This window comes from Nilaparvata lugens, chromosome X (genome assembly GCF_014356525.2).
Source record: "Nilaparvata lugens isolate BPH chromosome X, ASM1435652v1, whole genome shotgun sequence".
Classification (NCBI taxonomy): domain Eukaryota; kingdom Metazoa; phylum Arthropoda; class Insecta; order Hemiptera; family Delphacidae; genus Nilaparvata; species Nilaparvata lugens.
In genome coordinates this window covers 97,142,108-97,162,066 of record NC_052518.1, presented here as the reverse complement: position 1 = coordinate 97,162,066, position 19,959 = coordinate 97,142,108, and the positions used below count along the sequence as shown (strand labels likewise).

Sequence of the window (19,959 nt, the reverse complement as noted above, 5' to 3'; positions counted from 1 at the left end):
TGCTGTACAGTAGTTATGAAAATAACAGAAAATTATAAAATAGATTCAAAGAATCAACATGGATCAACATATGAAAATAAGGAAAATAATCAAAATTATGAAATAAAATAAATGACAATAGACGAATCAACACCTTGCAGTGTCGGAGGGTGTTACAATGGTTATGAAAACAACGGAAAATAGCCGAGATTATAAAATAAATTTAACTGATCAACATATGAAAATAAGGAAAATAATCAAAATTATGAAATAAAATAAATGACAATAGACTAATCAACAGCTTGCAGTGTCTGAGGGTGTACAGTGATTATGGAAACAACAAAAAAAAACCCGGAATTATAAAATGAATTCGACGAATTTTTTGGTCAATTTCTATCCAAATTTAGGAAAGGAACCGTTTGGGCTTTAAGCCTGTTGTTCCTTTCCCAATCATTCATGGCTGAGAATGATATTGTCTGTATAAATAAATCAACAACATATGAAAATAAAGAAAATAGCCAAAATTATAAAATAAAATTAGACGAATTGTCTGAGCTTGTAGTGTCTGAACTTTTAATATCAGCATGGAATCATAAAACCAAATTCAATCTATTAGTGTTTTTACCAGACTCTAGTGGGTGGGCCACGGGTAACACCTGCTCATAGTGGTATAAGAATAATATATCTTTGAAAAAAGATTCATAAAGGGTTTATTGAATAATTGTAAATGACAAGTTGTCATGAATTGAGTGATTTGAAAACAGAGCAAAACTGCAGTTGGTAATGAACTGTCTAGTACAAAACTATGCGTTTGAAATGTAAATTTCCAATGTGGAAAAATAGTCTTATAGCACAGGACTTTGGTAGTAAACTTAGACCAGTTATAGAATAGACACGCTGGGAAGTCTAGCCTCTGAAGCCAACATCTACTGCCATATCGCCCCATCGTGACGTCAGCATCGGATAGAAAACTTTCAGATTGTGTCTATTTCAGATGGACGTAAATTATTATTGACCGAGCGAAGTGAGGCCTAAGATTCAAGTCGACGGTTTGGCATTTCTCTTAATGTTTGAATGCTTGAATGTTTAAATGTTTATATGTTGCGCATTTACGGCGAAACGCGGTAATAGATTTTCATGAAATTTGACAGGTATGTTCCTTTTTAAATTGCGCGTCGACGAACATACAAGGTTTTTGGAAATTTTGAATTTCAAGGATAATATAAGAGGAAAAAGGAGCCTCCTTCATATGCCAATATTAGAGTAAAAAATCTGGTGTGGCGCACTCACACAATTTTCCTTGCCGTTATGAAAATTTATCACCTGACGCTAGTGTTCACGCGCATTACAAATCTACTATTCAAAGATCCAAGCCAGCTGGTGACAGGTCAATAACGTTGGAGATACACGAAGTCTGCTATCTCTTCATAGTGAATGATTTAATAGAATCAGCAGTTGCCAACAGTTTGCAATTCAAATAATAACATTTTTTCGAATTTCGAGCTTATTTTAAATTTTAGGTGAAAATGTTACTGAACATTAATTGTAGAGATTTTTATGCTCAATCTTTCACACTTGGAATTTTTTGTTTAAATTGTATCTGAAGCCTGATAATTGGGAATCTAAAATCAAACTTTGCATAAATGGGGCGGAGCTCCTGGAATTTTTACAGATATGGGACTTGTGACAGTTGATAGAGCTTATCAATGACTATTTTAGGTATAAATTCGATCAAAATCGTTGGAGCCTTTTTTGATAAAATCGCAAAAAACCCTGTTTTTGACACTTTTTTTGCCATTTTAGCCGCCATCTTGAACTACATTTGATCGAAATTGTTCGTGTCGGATCCTTATAGTGTAAGGACCTTAAGTTCCAAATTTCAAATCATTCCGTTAATTAGGAGATGAGATATCGTGTACACAGACGCACATACACTCATACACACACACACACACACACACACACACACACACACACACACACACACACACACACACACACACACACAAACACACACACACACACACATACAGACCAATACCCAAAACCACTTTTTTGGACTCAGGGGACCTTGAAACGATTAGATATCTGGAAATCGGGGTAACTTAATTTTTTTCGGAAGGTAATACTTTCCTTACCTATGGTAATAGGGCTAGGAAAGTAAAATCAGACCATAGAATTATTCATCATAAATCAGCTGTTTGGTTCAAAAACATCGATCATCTTGAAAATGTATCTTTCCATCAACGTCGTAGACAGTTGTTACATGCTACTGAATGAATGAACGAATAAATTCCAACGAACCTTGGGTTCATCATTACTGCTGCCGCTATGTATAGACTCCATCAACCTCTCCACCTGCATCGTCTCCTCCGGTGTCTCATCGCCGGCAGCCGGCGACGCCACGTGACCACTGAGTGCCCCCACAAGGCTACCAAGTGTCCTCCCCTGGCCACCGAGTGTCGCCACCTGGCCACCGAGTGTCGCCACCTGGTCACCAAGTGTCGCCACCTGGTCACTATTGGCGGCGCGTGCCAGCACTGATTCAAGCAGCGCTCTCTCGTCGGCCAGTGAGGAAGAGGAGGACTCCTCAGCGGTGGTGGGTCCGTGATGGTGGTCATCGGCGCCCAGGTTGCCCACGACAAACTGTGATAAAAGTTTCTCGTCGTCCACATCGACGCCGTCCGCTGACACCGATATTGAGTCCATTACCTGGGCGACAACAAACAGTTACAAAATTAGAAACAGACGAATATACAGATATGATATTAATCTGTTTGTATCAAGATACAAACAGATTAGCAATTCAATATAAATACAGAAACAGATTCGATTTACTACCATAACCTTTATAATTATGTAAATAATCGACTATATTTGAAACTTGATAAATCAACTAGTTCTGTGAAACGTATACCTCACGCAGTTTTCTCATCCACAAGTATCTGGTGTCACCTGTTCACCGGCTTCTCCAGACATATGTGTAATGCATGCAATGAATAATCCACTTGTCAGCTGATTGATTATTAATGATAATTCTATAGTCTGATTAATCCTATTTTCAGAGTAGATGATAATATACCCTATTATATTAAGCGAGCAATTATGTATATCTGTCTATATTTAAAAACACTTATTGACATGGGCTGCTTTTAAATTAATAAAACAAAATAAATCTTATAGCACCCTTTATTCTTTAAAAAAACTTTAAAATAGTTGAACAACTAGTTTCGGTTTACACCATCTTCAGGTTCTGAATCTGATTTTAGAACCTGAAGATGGTGTGAACCGAAACTAGTTGTTCAACTATTTTAAAGTTTTTTTTTAAAAGAATAAAGGGTGCTAGGCTATAAGATTTATTCTGTCTATATTTTTATATCAGGTTATTTATGTTCAACGGATCTCGAAAACGGCTCTAACGATTTTCACGAAATTTGGAACATAGTAGGTTTATGGCATCAAAATTCGATTGCATTAGGTCTCATCCTTGGGAAAAATCGCTGAACGACATTAAAAGAATAATTCATCCTTGACTGAAACAGCTGAGACTCTCGTCGTCTGTGGATAGTAAAAAGTGAGCGAGTGATTCTGTGAAACATCAAAATATCGCATCCCCGAAATTATAAGCTGACGTATAGCCAGCTGTAAATTAATAAAAACACGATCATTTTAGAGAATTGTGTTCTGTTTATCAATGAATAAAAATAACGAGCGAAGCTCGGTGCCCCGATTTTACAGATAAATATGCAAATAGATACAGATTAAGATACAAACAGATAAACAATTCAAATATAAATACAGATTTGATTTACTATAATGAGGTCCACGTTATAATGGCAGTGTCAGAATGTGGACCTGACTTGGTCATTGTCGTAGTGTTGACCTTTATAAACTATGTCAAAAATATACACTTATTTACGTTTATAAACTTAGGCTCAACTCACACTTAGGCGACTCAGGTGGAAAGAGACTGGACTCTAGTGGAGAGCATGTGTTTCCAAATGGTGACACTCAGACCAGTCGATTCTAGTCTCCGCGACGTCACCATTTGGAAACACATGATCTCCACTAGAGTCCAGTCTCTTCTCCACCTGAGTCGCCTAAGTGTGAGTTCAGCCATGGACAGATATATTTATTCTACAGGAGAACCTGAAGATTTGGAAACTAAAAGAAGAGGGTGATTAAAAATATAGAAACAAACCTTCTGAAGATCGGCATTAACCATCTTAGAACTTTCCTCGGATGTTGAGAACTGCATTGTTTCATCACCCTTGATGACGTCATCAGTCTCCGGCAGACTGTCGGAGCCAAAGAGCTCCGCAGGCGGTTCGTCACTCATCCTGCAAAATTAACAGTAATTAGCCAATTTACAACTACAAAATAAACAAAAATTAGAGAAATTTACAACAGAATATCAACAATAACTACTCACAAGACTTTAATTTATTGATGGAATCAATAATAACTGGTAAACAATCAGGAACAATGAGTAGAATTAACAAAAAATACAGTAAAACAACAGAGAAAAGATTTCATAAGAATATATCCAATGGTTTGCAGAATTATTTTTAAGTTTGCAAGTTTTGTATCAAATTATGATGTTGTGTATCAAGTTGACATGATTCTGTATCATATTGTGTTGATACTGTATCATGTGTGGTGATATCCCATAGTATAGGACCGTTATGTTGCAAATGTGAGTGTTAACTGTTAAATGAAGCCGATAGTCCTAGTAGTTGTTTTTGGTGAAGCTATGTGACGCTGGTAGTCTCTCATACTGTTCCGTTCTTAGGCTAGGCGCACACAAGTTAGTCAATACAAGACATGATCAGTCACGTTTAGTCACAAAACTTTACATAGTTGCTTATGACGCAATTCACACTGATTAGTCATTACAATCAGACTTGTTCTCATAAGCAGCTATGTAAAGTATTGTGACTAAACGTGTCTGATCATGTCTTGTCTTACCGTACTTCATTGACTGACACACACCAATTAGTCAAGACAAGACATGATTAGACACGTTTAGTCACAATACTTTACATAGTTGCTTATGAGAACAAGTCTAATTGCAATGACTAATCAGTGTGAATTGCGTCATAAGCAACTGTGTGAAGTATTGTGACTAAACGTAACTGATCATGTCTTGTATTGACTAACTGGTGTGCGCCTAGCCCAACACTACTACAACACACTAATAATAGACAGTAGTCGGCCTTAAATTTGGAACATAAATGATCTATTCCTGCCATGAGATATTTACTTATGCTATCTTTTCTCTTGATCAGGACATACCCAACGGCCCAACCCACCAAACCGGTAAATCCTCAATAATCAACAAAATTTGTGAAAATAAACTGATTTTCAAGTTTAAATTTGCCAACTACTAATACATGTAGGCTACACTGATACAAAAAAATAATTATGTCAATTTAATAGAATATATTAGATGGTAAATACTATGAACGTTCTGATAAAATTTATTAGAAAAACCGGTGAGTCATGCATATTTCGTAATTAACGACATAAGAAAAACGATTTTAAAGAAATATGTATAAAATTTATAAAAATAAACTGACTTACAACGATAAGTTAGGCAACTACTTTATACACGGACAGGAATACATGATTGAATTAGTTAATGAATAGTGAATACTTTGAACTAACCAATAAAATCAAGAGAAAAACCTGCCTCACCTAGCAAATAACGACTCATAGAGAACGACTATAATATATTCAATAATCAATACGAATGATCAATAAAAAACAATACAAATACTAAAAAAATTGTTTTCTAATGGATTTATTTTAATATAAACACTAATAAAATTAATATTACAAAACAAAAATAATGTAAACAATTTGGCGTTCAACCTCCCGCCAAGAAATTAGTTTGCAATATGTTGGGATAAGGAATAAACCGAGCTCAACAATCCTATTCTAAGCCGCGTCCACACTATGTCGATCGACAATGTCGAACAAGTCTGGACGTGTCGCTCGACATTGTTGAGCGCTGTCGAGTCGAGTCGAACGCAACCCGATTCAGGTCGGTCCGGATCAAAGAAAGTCGAGTCGAACGCACCAGTGTGGACGTGTCGATCTTGTCACTGCCGTTTTAGAAAATAGAATAGTGATATACTGTTGTGAATTAGTGAATATACTGTTGTGAATATACTGTTAGTGAATATACTAGTTAGTGAATAGTGAATATACTGTTGTGAATATACTGTTAGTGAATATACTAGTTAGTGAATAGTGAATATACTGTTGTGAATATACTGTTAGTGAATATACTAGTTAGTGAATAGTGAATATACTGTTGTTCAAGTGCTTACATTTTTATTGAAAATGAATAGGATTCATTCAATTCATTCTAAAAAAGTTTTAAAGCCCGCGTCACATCTATATTCTAGATTTAATTCGTCAACATCATCCAGCAATAAATCTTCCATAAATTCCTCCGTACTATATTTTTTCTGCCTCGAACAAGGCTAGGCCGTACCCAAAATCTCCGCGGGCGACGATCTTTTTGGCTTCCCAAGATGGCAATAAGAATTGCAGCAGAAGCCGCTGCTCCAGCATCTTCATCATCACTCATTTTATATAAAAACTCGATTCTTATTTAAAATAAAACACTCGATTAAATATAAGCTGACTAAGATAAAACACTAAACACTAAAACACTTAAAACACTCGATTATGTATGAACATTTATGATGGTTGTCGATCGACTCGTCCACATGTACTGAGGCAATTTTGTCGAGTGACACAGTCGAAGGTGTCGAGCGACTTTATCGATCGACCGGGTCGACAGAGTCGATCGACATAGTGTGGACACGGCTTAATGTAGAAGTAGAAAGTAGAACAGTAAAGTAGATAGATTAAATTTTTCAAGTGGTACAAAATAGAAATCTAAAATTTGATAAATATCTCATCATTGATGAGATGATGAGATTGATGAAAATATTTCATTGTTTACTTCAACAACATTTGTTAGGTTATAATAGGTTATAATTTAGTTTATAATTTATTAATATAGAGATGGATTGATGTGGAAAGTGGGAGAATAGATTACGGTTGATAATCGATTTATCTAAATTATGGGGCTTGTTCGATTCATGGACCATGGAGTAGCTCCATTGTGGCCAAAAAACGACAGTCGGCTTGACAACGGGTTCGGTTTGAAAGAAGTCAAATAATTTTAATTAATGCGAACAAAGTTTTAAGCTTAAACAAATACTACCTTTTAATTAGGACACACTGTTGGTAATAATATTTATCCACGAAATATTAGAGCGGAATTCACAAGTTGATACAGTCTTGAATTTCTCTGCGATCTGCGACACTGCCTTGAGCAATTTTAGCGCTACCTACGTAGAAAAAATGGCCGCTTTTTGTTTGAAGATGGCCGTGGATTATCCACCAATCAGAGACGAGAGCGGTTAAATTCAAACGTTCAAATCGTTTACCGGATTGAAAGGATAATAAATTATTGAATTTTTATCAATCTGCTATCACAAAATAATTTATTCAACATCATAAAATGAAGAATATTCATATAACCACACATATTTTCACAGAAAAACCGTGAAAATGAACAAATATTGATTGAATTCTATGAAGATCCACTATTAACGGGGGACCGAGCTTCGCTCTGGAGTATAAAAGCATAGAAAATTTTTAATGAAAGATTGAATTTATAGTTCATATTTATTTATTCATTTTTAAGATTCACTACTTATAGTGATTTCTGCCAAGATTTTTTCCTGATTTTTTTCAGTATACCGGTATTAATAAGTCCTTTATTTTGATTTACATTAAGAATGAATATTGTTTTGATGTAGGTAATTATGTTAAAAATATTATAACTTATTAAGTTAGTAGTACAAAAATTTGTACTCATAAAATTCTAGTCCTGGTATTGCTTGGAATTATTTTGCCAGTTGTTTGGAACCCACCTAAAATTGCATGATAATCATAATAAAAGAATTATTCCTCGCAGGAGAGACTGTCTTATGGTTCAAATTAAGTTCAGCGCCGCGCTATCGGTTCTGTCATTGGATGGATGTCTGTTTAAGACCAGCTCTGCTAATAGTGTTATCAGTTGCAAAATTACTAGCCGGTGGTTTAAAACACACCTGAAGTCCACCTATCTCTCATAATACTGGAGGTGTGTTAATGGGAACGATATTACTTCATATCCTTATCAGAGAGTCGACAATTATTAGTTGAAACACCGCCGATTCATGTAGTTACATTACAATATTGAAAATCATTGAAATCAGTTTATTTTCACAAATTTGTTGATGATTGAAGATTTACCGGTTTGGACGGTTAGGTCATTGGGTAGGTACCTCTTATCAAGAGGAAAGATAGCATGAGAAGGAATCTAATTGACCGAGCGAAGTGAGGTCTATGATTCAAGTCGACGGTTTGGCATTTCTCTTAATGTTTATATGTTGAGCATTACGGCGAAACGCGGTAATAGATTTTCATGAAATTTGACAGGTATGTTCCTTTTTAATTGCGCGTCGACGTATATACAAAAATCCACGAAGACGGCAATTTCATCTATGTTTGAGGACATAATTGACATGATGGACATGGGGAAAAAGACTGTTGGAGTTTTCCTGGATTTAAGCAAAGCTTTTGACTGTGTGGACCATGAAATCTTGATGAAGAAGTTGGAGAAAGTGGGTGTGAGAGGTATTGAGCTAGAGTGGTTCAGGTCCTATCTCCTGAATAGGTCTCAAATTGTTGAGATTTCAAGGGTGGAATATGGGCAGTTGATGAAACATTTATCGAATAGTTTATCAGTAAATGCGGGTGTCCCACAAGGAAGTATCCTTGGACCATTGTTGTTTCTTTTGTATGTGAATGACATACCACAGGTTATATCACAGGGTAGAGTTCTATTATATTATGCTGTCGACACTTCCTACATTTGTGGATCACAAGATGTGAATGTTTTAGAAATTGACACTTTTTTGAACATAAATGCCATAGCCCAATACCTTCAACAACTTAAGCTTGGAATAAATGAATCGAAATCACAATACTTACAGTTTAGACTAAAGAATAACTCTAGGCCAACACATAATATTAATGTCCAGGTAAATAATACAAATGTTGACAAGCCTCTTTTTGTTAAGTTCCTAGGGGTAGCTTTAGACCAGTATTTATCATGGGATTACTATATTGGTCATTTATGTTCCAAATTTCAAGCCGATTACTGTCTATTATTACTGTTATTACTACTGTTGGTAGGAATAGGCCATTTATGTTCCAAATTTCTTCTCGATTACTGTGGACTACTGTCTATTATTAGTGTGTGTGGGAGTATAAGAGTGTAAGAAGGGCACAGTATGAGATACTACTGTACCAGCGTCACATAGCTTCACCAAAAAACAACTACTAGAGGACTATCGGCTTCAGTTAACAGTGACATTGCAACATAAACACCTTATACCATGTGATTATCTTTTCTATCTTTTCTCGATGGTATCAACTGCTGTAGTAAAAGAAGTAGTTATATATTTCACTCGAAAATCAATATGTTTTTACACACTTTTACCTAATGCTACAGTTTTCATCACAAGAACATGAAGCAAAATGATACGGCGCATCCAATTGTGCGCAGGATGTCCGTCTGTGTCTACGCTACAAACTGTGGAGGGAGAAATGGGTTTCTCCTCTTCATGTTAATAGTAATATATCACAGACTTTAGGAGTGATCCCAACATGGGAAGAAATCCTTAAAACAGTGGCATTACTGCAAAATATTCTCTCGATTATGATCTGTTCATAACAATGTTAAATCACACTATCTTCGTGATCAGACGTGAACTATATTACTTATTTATTGCATTTATTCAAACGCTAAATAAATTAATTATTATTAAACGAAAATCCAAATTAAATGCTGTAAAAGGCTTCTGCTTCTGCAAATATTGACAACAGGGTAAACAGCTAGATGGAAATTTCGGCTGACAAATAATTTTTGAATAGTAGCGCTCATCGAATTTCCATCTAGCTGTTTACCCTGTTGTCAATCTTTGCTGTAGCAGAAGTCTTCGAATTGATTTACAGCATTTAATTTGGATTTTCGTTTAATAATAATTTATGAACTATTATGTTGTAGTCCTCTGAGCACCTGCATTGTAGCGTGGTTATAATAATGCCCACATAAGCTCTTAGGCTTGTGCGTGGGTAATGAGTGAGAGGAATGATGATGAGCGATGACGACTATTTTTTAGGTAGTCGGGACCGACAGCTCATCGTCTCCTCCGAAAAACGGGGTGTATACCACAGAGAAAAAATGCTTTGATCTCTAGTAATAAACCATTATATTTCATCTACAGCATTTAATTTGGATTTTCGTTTAATAATAATTTATGAACTATTATGCTGTAGTCCTCTGAGCACCTGCATTGTAGCGTGATTATAATAATGATAATAATGCCCACATAAGCTCTTAGGCTTGTGCGTGGGTAATGAGTGAGAGGGATGATGATGAGCGATGACGACTATTTTTTAGGTAGTCGGGACCGACAGCTCATCGTCTCCTCCGAAAAACGGGGTGTATACCACAGAGAAAAAATGGTTTGATCTCTAGTAATAGAACATTATATTTCATCTCTGGTTAAACCATAACACGGTTATTACCGTGGTATATATAATAGTTGTTAAAATAGAATATTATTGTTGTACGTTGAGTATAAACGACATCTAGATACAAAAATATTTATATTTTGGAGGTCGCAGTGTAAAACATATTTTTTATTGATCTTTGCTATAGTAAGATTATCTTCAAACTGTCGGCATTCCATATGAATAACATCAAGTTTACCATTCAATCAAGTCTGATAGTTTGAAGTGTCAACAGTTTACATAAAACAATTATTGATGGAGAAATGGCTTAAAACTAGACGTCAGAAAACCACTGTTTCTGGGCGTTCTTTTAAGTTAAACAACTGTATGTGAGTCAAAAATGATAAAAGGCTCTACAAATCCCGCATTCACATACAGTAGCTGCTTAGTGCTCTGATCCATGTGTAGTGTAACCGTCTAAATCAAACAGCTTCATACAGCAAAATGGCAGAAATCACTCATAAGAAAGTCACAGCTCCCAGTAGGATTACTCAGTATGAAGCATGATGATCATGCAATCATGCAATGATTGATCATCATGGCTGAATGGTTATTATACGTTCGAAGGTGAAATTATGTTTAATGCTGAAAATGTTAAACTGCTCAACAACTGTATCAAGTGTCTGTAAACAACTACGAATTGGCTTTAGTGAGCCGCACATACCTCCAAATTGATATTATCTACTTATTTATTATAATTTATTTATCAGTATATTTTTTTATTTCGTTTCAATGAGACCCGTGAAGCACGGGCGCACGCGCACGCTACTATCCAGCAAGTCGTTGGCAAATATCTCAGAGGAGTTTGAAGTGCGTTGCAGTGAAACCACCTAGTTACTCAGATGAACAACTATGAATTTAAATTATTTTTATACTAGTGACGCCCTGGGTTGGATAACTCGCTCATGAACTGTTGTATTGTAATCTTTGAAACCAGCAACTTTTAATTATACAAAGTTAGTGAAAATTATGAAACAGTTAAATATTGTTTTACAAGAATAATCTGAAGAAGGTTTCGTTGGGGATCCTATTTGAAATACTCTACAAAAATTACTCTGCAGCCTCAACATTTTTGTCCCTCATTGACCGAGCGAAGTGAGGTCTAGGATTCAAGTCGACGGTTTTGCATTACTCTGTTTAAATGTTAATAATATTATGTTCAAATGTTTATATGTTCCGCATTTACGGCGAAACGCAGTTATAGATGTTCATGAAATTTGACAGGTATGCTCCTTTTTAAATTACGTGCCGAAGTATATACAAGTTTTTGGAAATTTTTAATTTCAATGATAATATAAAAGGAAAAGGAGATTCCTTCATACGCCATATTAGAGTAAAAATCATACTATAGAATTATTCATCATAAATCAGCCATCGAGTGGATTATAAATTGCATGCAATTCAATATCTGAATGTAATTTGGTAAAAAATCAGCTGCTGTGTGGACTATTAATTGCATGCCTCATTGAATGAAATTTTTATGCACTATTAAATGAGCTATTGATTGCCTGCAATAACGCATGCTATTAATAACTAAAATAACATAGTGTTGTCTCTCGACCTTTCTCTGCTTTGAACTCTGGCTGACCTGTTGCCAGTATGTCTTGAAGGAGATTAGCTTTTGATGTTAGCATTTCTGATACACCAACCCCAACAGTCATTAGCCGTTTTCACACCGATACCTCACCGACACGACATACAGACAGGATTTACTCTGATGGACAGTATAAGAGGAGGCTGTGGTTTATAACTGAACCTGCGCGAGTTCTACTGTTCACAGAACTACTAGTGTAATTTTAAATGACCCAAACCGGATAAACACACAAACCGGCAAAGTCCAACTCAAGGAGGTGGTCGCGGAATACATTATACATGATACACAGTGCGTCACGGAAGATACTTGATACGGATACACAGCGCATCGCGGAAGATACGTGACGTGACAGGTAGCGAAACGAACAGTTTACTAAATAACAAAAATAACCAAACACTAGAAATAACACTTCAAATTTTCGATCACGTCGGGGTCAACACTATAGATGTATGGTTGTACAGGCTATAACACTATTAAACTACCCAGTTTAAATTAGAATGTGACTTCAATGAATCTGACTAAAGAATTAAACTACAAATACAGACAAATTTGGCAGGCCAGCTGTAGGGAATTTTCGGTGATGCGCATTGCAGTTAGGCACGTGTTGTTGGTAAGGATGTTCAAACTCAGTGTTGCTAGTCCAACATTTCCCAATTACCCCCGCCAGAGCAAAAAATTACCCGCATTTCGTCAAAATTACCCTCAACAAACTAAAAATTCCCTAATCAACAAAAAATTCCCTATTCAACCAAGAATTCCCCACTTACTTTCCACTCCACATGTCGAAAAACATGAGAAAATATGAAAAATAATTTTCTTGTGGAAGATTATAAAGGTAAAAATAAAAAACTGATTAATATTTTCATTTCCAATTACCCGGTTTTTACCCTCCATCTGCCATTAACCACAGCATTACCCGCTTTTTGGGTAATTACCCGCTTTTTGGCAACACTGTTCAAACTAGACTGCCTCAGCCTCATGGAAGGCAAAATATGCTATTCGAGGGAAAGGGAGGTGAAAGTTGCCAAAGTAGGAAAGAGAGGGGGAGTGTAAAGAGTGAGACAAAGAAGGAATGAATGCGAGTTGTGAGGGTTGGAAAGACAATGCAGGAGGTATATGCTTATAGTCTAACGGTCTTGAAAGGAGCTTGGACAATGGTAACAGATGAATAGAAATAAGGCAGTACAAGGTTACTAGCCTGCCAGGAATAAATGAATCTAGTTTTGAAAGTGATTTAGGAGAGGAGCTTGTTTCTACATATTTCATCAGTTCTGGTATGAAATATGAATATGCATGAATGACCAATAATTTATATCGAAAAATATGAACTTTTTTTAGTTGGGTATTATAAGAAAAATCCATGATCTTATACTCAAACTTCTGCCATCAAATTATCATTATTCATAATAAGTTTCAGTTGTAGGTACAAATTTGCAAAAATTAAAGAAATAGTATTCAGAAAAATTAGGCACTATTAAAAACTGACTGAGCTTCTAAATCATCAGAAAGTTGATAGACTAGTTAGAGAATTAAAAAATCCATATCTACAAATTTAATGCTGCCAAGTTAACAACAGAAAATATAATGTTCTGAGGTTAAGCATAACCCCATTTGCCTTTCTAGGGTTAACGCGACCCCATGTTCACATAGATACTAACTCAACGTGCAGTCAAAAACGTTTAATTAATTCTTATATTATTCCAGCCTACTGAAATTCAAGCTTATTTATAAGTAAAGGAATCCTAATTACATGTGCATATCCATATCATAATCTCTAATAGTTAATTTGATTGGAAATTCTTATACTGGAAAACATTATTATACTTGATCGAATTTTCGAATATTTCATTATTGTTACAAAGGATGAATATATTTTTATGATGGCCATCAATTTCAATTGCGGAGTCGTTCTACACATGGCAAACATAAGGAACAACGTATAAGCGAGCAAGCGAGCATCCTCAACACAACGAAGAGAACAACTTCACACTGAGCCAGTTCCCCCTCTCATTCTCCTAACAGCATCTTACCAAATTCTCTTAGGACGGATCACCATCTTCTGATCTTGAAACTGGGAGAAGAAGGGAGAGATATAGTGGGCCCTATTTATACACGCCCTAATCCATGGGCAATGGATACGACTCACTTTAATCTCACTTCTTCTTTGGCTAAGCCTTATCCCAACCATTATGGGGTCAGCATTTCCCTCCTTCAGCCGTCTCCTCCACAAAATCCTGTCCATCTCCTCCCCGCATCACCATCCATTATCCCGTAAATCAGCCTCCACTCTGTCTCTCCACCTCATCCTTGGACTTCCTCGCACTCTTGTCCCACCCAGATCGAAATCCTGGGTGAATTTCACTACACACTGAGAATTTCCTTGAACAATTTTGGGACAAGGGACAGTTTTGGGCTGATGAGCTTGTAGTTCCTTCCTCAATCGTTTATATGATTCGTGTATGATTCAATATATAAATCGGCAGAGTTTGAGGCTCTCTTTAGGGTTCAAAAGAAAGCTTTGAAACGGGACTTTGGCCTATCTGATAGGTGATCTTTCAGATTCATATTTTCAAGGGATGTAGCCTTCCTTCAAGGAGAAAAAAAGCGAAATCGAGCGCTTCCTGGGGAGTGAAGACATCGTCCGATTTATTAAAGCTGGCAGAATTAGGTGGATGGGGCACTTGGTGAGAATGGGTGATGAAAGGATTGCCAAATATATATATGGGGGAAAGAATATACAATAGAAGAAGGAAATGAAAGCCAAGGAAGAGGTGGACAGATGATGTAGAGCAGGATTTGAGAACGCTTGGAGTTCGAAACTGGAAAAGGCAGGCAGTGGATCCTAAAGACTCACTTTATGAAGAAAAGTCCTATTCTATATGGGAATAAAAATTGTCAACAGAGGATCCAGAAAAGTGCAACTCCTGGTCAATGCAAAAATAGCCTGAAATCTATTCTTTCAATGGCTATTCTTTATATATTCTTTCATTATGTACATGTATTGTTATGCCAAGTAGAAATAAACGAATTGAAATTGAAATGATTACATAGACTACATATATGTAGGGTAAAACCTATCTCAAAATGGGGGCATGGAACTGTCAAGAGAGAACAATAGGCCTCCTTCAACACCGGTGGACGCGTGGACGGTGTAATGGAAAACAATAACTGGCAACCCATTTCAATAGTCACAATAGGTCAGCTTCTGCCCCCCATTCAAAAAGAGTTCTAGTCACATAAGAAATATTCTCAATACCTACTTTAAAATCCAACGCTCTGATCCACAAAATGAAACTGAACTCAAATTGATTGTCTACCTACAACTCTGTTTACTATGCTGATTGATATTAATAGACAACCAACCATTTGATGAGTTGCTGGGTTTGGTTTTTACCACACGACGGGTATATTCTTTGATTTGCAATTGGATTGTACATAATAAAAAACTTATTATACATGCCTTCTCGGTTTAGATATTTGTCGCATCTTGAAAAACTTTGCAGGAGCTCTATGTTAAACCAAGAGTATAGACTAATAGTTGGAAATTGTAGGCTAACGTCGATGAACCTCTACAGACGACGGAAATGGAAATCCCCGAATGAAATTCACTAAATATTATGAGGAAAAACGCTTCATTGCACAAGGATCATCATAAATGTGCTAAATGTACCCACATTTCAAGCAGGTCTCATAGTTGTATTGCTTTATTCCAACTTTCCATGCCACCATTCAAACAGCTTTTACCCATATTAAAGTAGCCTACCTATAGAAATAGTACCTTAATAATCAAGTTGATAATTAAATTGTAAAATCTAATACTTGAATGTTCGTCCGAACAAAATAGCCTAATAAAAAAATACCATAAGTTATTCACGAATCACCAGTTAAGAGGTTAGGTTACACATTGGGTACACAGGTTAGAGGTTAGAAACACCTTTAGGCTATGCTATTGTTCTAAAAATGATATCTAATTATTGATATTAATCGAACTTGGTAGCTTACTTGCCTATCTGTTTTCCACGGGAACACACAGTTTAATATAAGTTGCAACAGGTAACTTAGAATAGCTAACAGTCTATATCAAAAAATGCTATGCGCGAACTAAACGATTCCAAGAACAGTTCGCGCAGCTAGTGCACTAGGTTCCTATCTTCACCGTTAGATAGCGCTTGGTTTGAAGGTTAATTCAATGGTTTAATTGAATAAATTTTTTTTAATATAATTTGAGAATTTATTAACAATTAATAATTCAGCTAGTTGAAAATTTTCCATTTTTTTAAATATTTATTTTGTCAAAATGACATGGATAATCTTCAAGTTGAAAATTCTCAGCAAAAAAATAAGACTGTGGACGGAATCGAACCCCCAACCACATTAACCTTTCGTTTACCAGTTCACCATTCAAAGCCCATTTTTAAGCCCTCAATGGGCTTCGAGACTGTTATATATCAGCCGGAACCGGCACCGAGAATTTAACAAGCACATCTAATGAACACATAAAAATACCAGCTTTCATAGAACCACAATAATGAAAATGACGACATTGGAGTATTTTCATTTTCACACTGGTAGTAACCAATTTTATTGTTCCAAGAGTTTTACGATACAAATGTAACCAAATTATGTTATCCTTTAATAATTAAATTCAAATGAAACAAAGTATATAAACTTTCATAGAATGGTACAAATTATTACTTGAAGCCAAAATAAACTAGTAAACCTAAAATTCAGTTTTAGCAACATTAATTTCATCAGATACTTACAGAGAAGCACTTTCCAGAGAAGATATAATATATTATCATCTATTCCATCCCGAAATTCATTCAGCATAGAGTAGAATAAGTAGAATAACATTTTAATGATCACAGAATATTTACCAATGGATATTAAATTTTTTGGTTCTATATTTGATGAGTTATATTGACTATATTTAGGTGTGTATTAGTGGTACCGGGATTGACAGTGAATGATCCCGGTATTATTAGGGGTATCAGAATTGGATTGGAATCCCGAGATCGGGATCCTGGGTTTAACAGCTCTATTTGAGAGCCAACACAAGCCTTGAAGGATCATGCTGACTGGCAGCTGAAGCAAAAATGTACGTGAATTTCATTAATCTGAATATTTTCATTATAACGTGGACCTCACTATAGTGAGAACGTTTCAGCTAACTTTTTACATAGCTGTAGTGGTTACCTTATCGGAGTCGCTGAACTGCCAGTATGGCAGCCTATAAGCTTCCACAGTCGGAGCGCTTTGTCCTGATCAAAGATGGCTTCCACTGCAGTATCACCGCCCCATGACGCTCCAAGTTGAAACTCCAGTAGCACCATGTTGGTGTGCCGATAGGTAATCACTCACGCATACAGCAGGTGTGCTCCTTGGAGGTGTGGCGTCGCGGCCACAACCTTGTCTCTCAGTCACCATCTGCGCAGTCGCACTGTCTCCCAGCTTGTAGTACTCTTGCCGTCGTCTCCTGAAGGCTCCTGCAATACAATACAAGCGGTCTACCTGGTTTAAGGTTGTAGAGCACAGAATTATGCCCACATGGATTTTGAATTATTCATTAAAATTTTGAAATTCAATGGCGGGAGTGAATTTTTCCGTCCGATGGCTGGATAAAGGTAGGCGCAAACAGATCGTCATCGGACGGACGGAACGCATGGGACGGATCGGTCGATTAGATTTGATGCATTGTTTTCAATTGGAGTGCGCATACCTATACGATGCGGATAGAAATGCATCAAATCTAATCGTCCGATGCGTGCCGACCGTCCGATGACGATCTGTGTGCGCCTACCTTAAGGCGGAAATAGCTGAAAACTAGAAAATTAACAAAAAATCATGTATTTAGCTTGAGGAAATTTTGCATGAAAAAAAATGTATCTGAACAATATAAATTATTTCATTCTACAGTTTCATTCTTTTTATTAAAATTAGTCTTACTTAGTAACGAAAGGGAAGAGAAGATCGTAGATAAAATAATTATCAATATTCTAAATTTTCTTATACTATATTCTCTTGCTACAAAAACATTGTTTAGTAACTCTGATCTGCACAAAGGCATCTGGCCCATGCAGACTATTTTCATATTATTATTTGTGCTCATTTCCTTAAATATATGTTTCTCATCGTTTTCCTTGAAACCTTAGCCACATTGAGATTTATATACTTAAATTAAAAATTTAAAACAACACTTTTATCTTATTTTTGACACTTCAAAATGTATTTTCAATTTATATATGGTATTTTAGGTTCTAGGATGATGTTGTAATACAATGGTTATTAAGTTTTTTTATATTACAATAAATGAGCACAGCATGTTTTATTTTTATTTAATTTTTTGAAATAATGAAACCTTGTCTGTCTGTCTATATTAAAGAATCAATACTACAATATATTTTGCAAGCACATCCATGTCTATATTGATCATGTATGTGCAAGCACACACTTGTCTATTATTATAACTTATTATAACTACTATTGTACGTATTGAAAACGTGTGTATGCAAGTGGTCTAAAATTTGATTTTTATGAATAATGATGTACTAAAAGCACTCACCCACACCAGATGACAGATTGATAGCTTCATCAGTGGCACTGAAAGCTTCGCAACTCAGCTTGCTCTTGTAATTAGGTGACGGGAACTGAAGATTGTCATTCAGCACGTCGAGGTACATACTCCACATTTCCATTGTCTCAAGGTAAATACTCCAGATTTTCTCTCGTCACCGTTGTGTCGTACACACTGACGCAGTTGCTGTGAATTACAAAATTGTTATTCATTCATTAATTTAGGTATATGATAAAATTGGATAATTTATTGGAATATGAAATCTCTCTGTTTTCAATATTTGCAGTTTCAGAATCTTCAGGGTATTTCAATAATTTCCACTACACATATCTTCACATTATGGATACCATTATAATTTTTATTTGCTAGTAATAGGATAAACAAATATTTCACTCGAACCAGTTTAGAGAATTATTTTAAAAACTTATATTGCTTCTAGTTTGGTGACCTGTTAGCTATTTCACTCTCATAAGCACAAGTCTAGAGCTCACGTGGGCATCACGCTCTGCAGGAACCAAATCCTCTCTAGTTGTCAAGTAGTTTCCCTCAAAAACATCCTGGTCAATTCTCAGGGTCAGAAATAATGTTTTATTTATTAGGTTAGCAAAAACAATACAACGATCGGAAAGAAAAAACAGGCTATTGCCCAAAACTTCTTCAACTTCCTAATTTAGTTTGAAATTGTCCTAATATTATACATAGGTTATGTCCATTTCAATTTCTACACCAGATCACAATCTGAAAATGTAAATTAGAATAAAACAAACAATTTTCGATTTGGATAAATTGATAATAAAACTTTCGCAAATGTTTTGTGGGTCAGGCTCAGGCGGCCCCATTCTTTTGAGCCTCTAATAATTTGTTATTTCTGGGCATTCTGGAGCTATCAGTGAGTACCTATAGAATTCTAAAGAACTACTGTACTCTGTACAAAATAAATTTTCTGATTTGGGAGGGACATGGGCAGCAGAGAAGGCATTCAGAGGTAGGGATAAAACGGCGGCGAAGTTGCCGTTCTGCACCGGCCAGCATTCTCTAATTCCTCGTGAGTAATCAAGCGCTCATGTTAAACTTACAGAGTTTCCTGTCTAGAAGCCTTCACTCGACTGACTCTAATCGACAAATTGGCAACTGCGCTTTTACCTACAACTCTATCCATCAC

At 36.0% G+C, this 19,959-nt stretch overlaps 1 protein-coding gene across 1 annotated transcript in view; it reads right to left on the bottom strand.

Annotated features, from left to right (window-relative positions):
• Positions 1-19,959, bottom strand: part of LOC120354705 (mucin-22-like) — a 94,787-nt gene that overhangs the window by 7,977 nt on the left and 66,851 nt on the right. The window contains exons 3-6 of the mRNA XM_039442136.1: positions 18,786-18,983; positions 17,420-17,709; positions 4,181-4,319; positions 2,284-2,691 (exon numbers count right to left, since the gene is read on the bottom strand). Of these exons, the coding sequence (XP_039298070.1) occupies positions 2,284-2,691; positions 4,181-4,319; positions 17,420-17,556 (684 nt within the window). The 5' untranslated portion in view covers positions 17,557-17,709; positions 18,786-18,983. The remainder of the gene's footprint in view (positions 1-2,283; positions 2,692-4,180; positions 4,320-17,419; positions 17,710-18,785; positions 18,984-19,959) is intronic.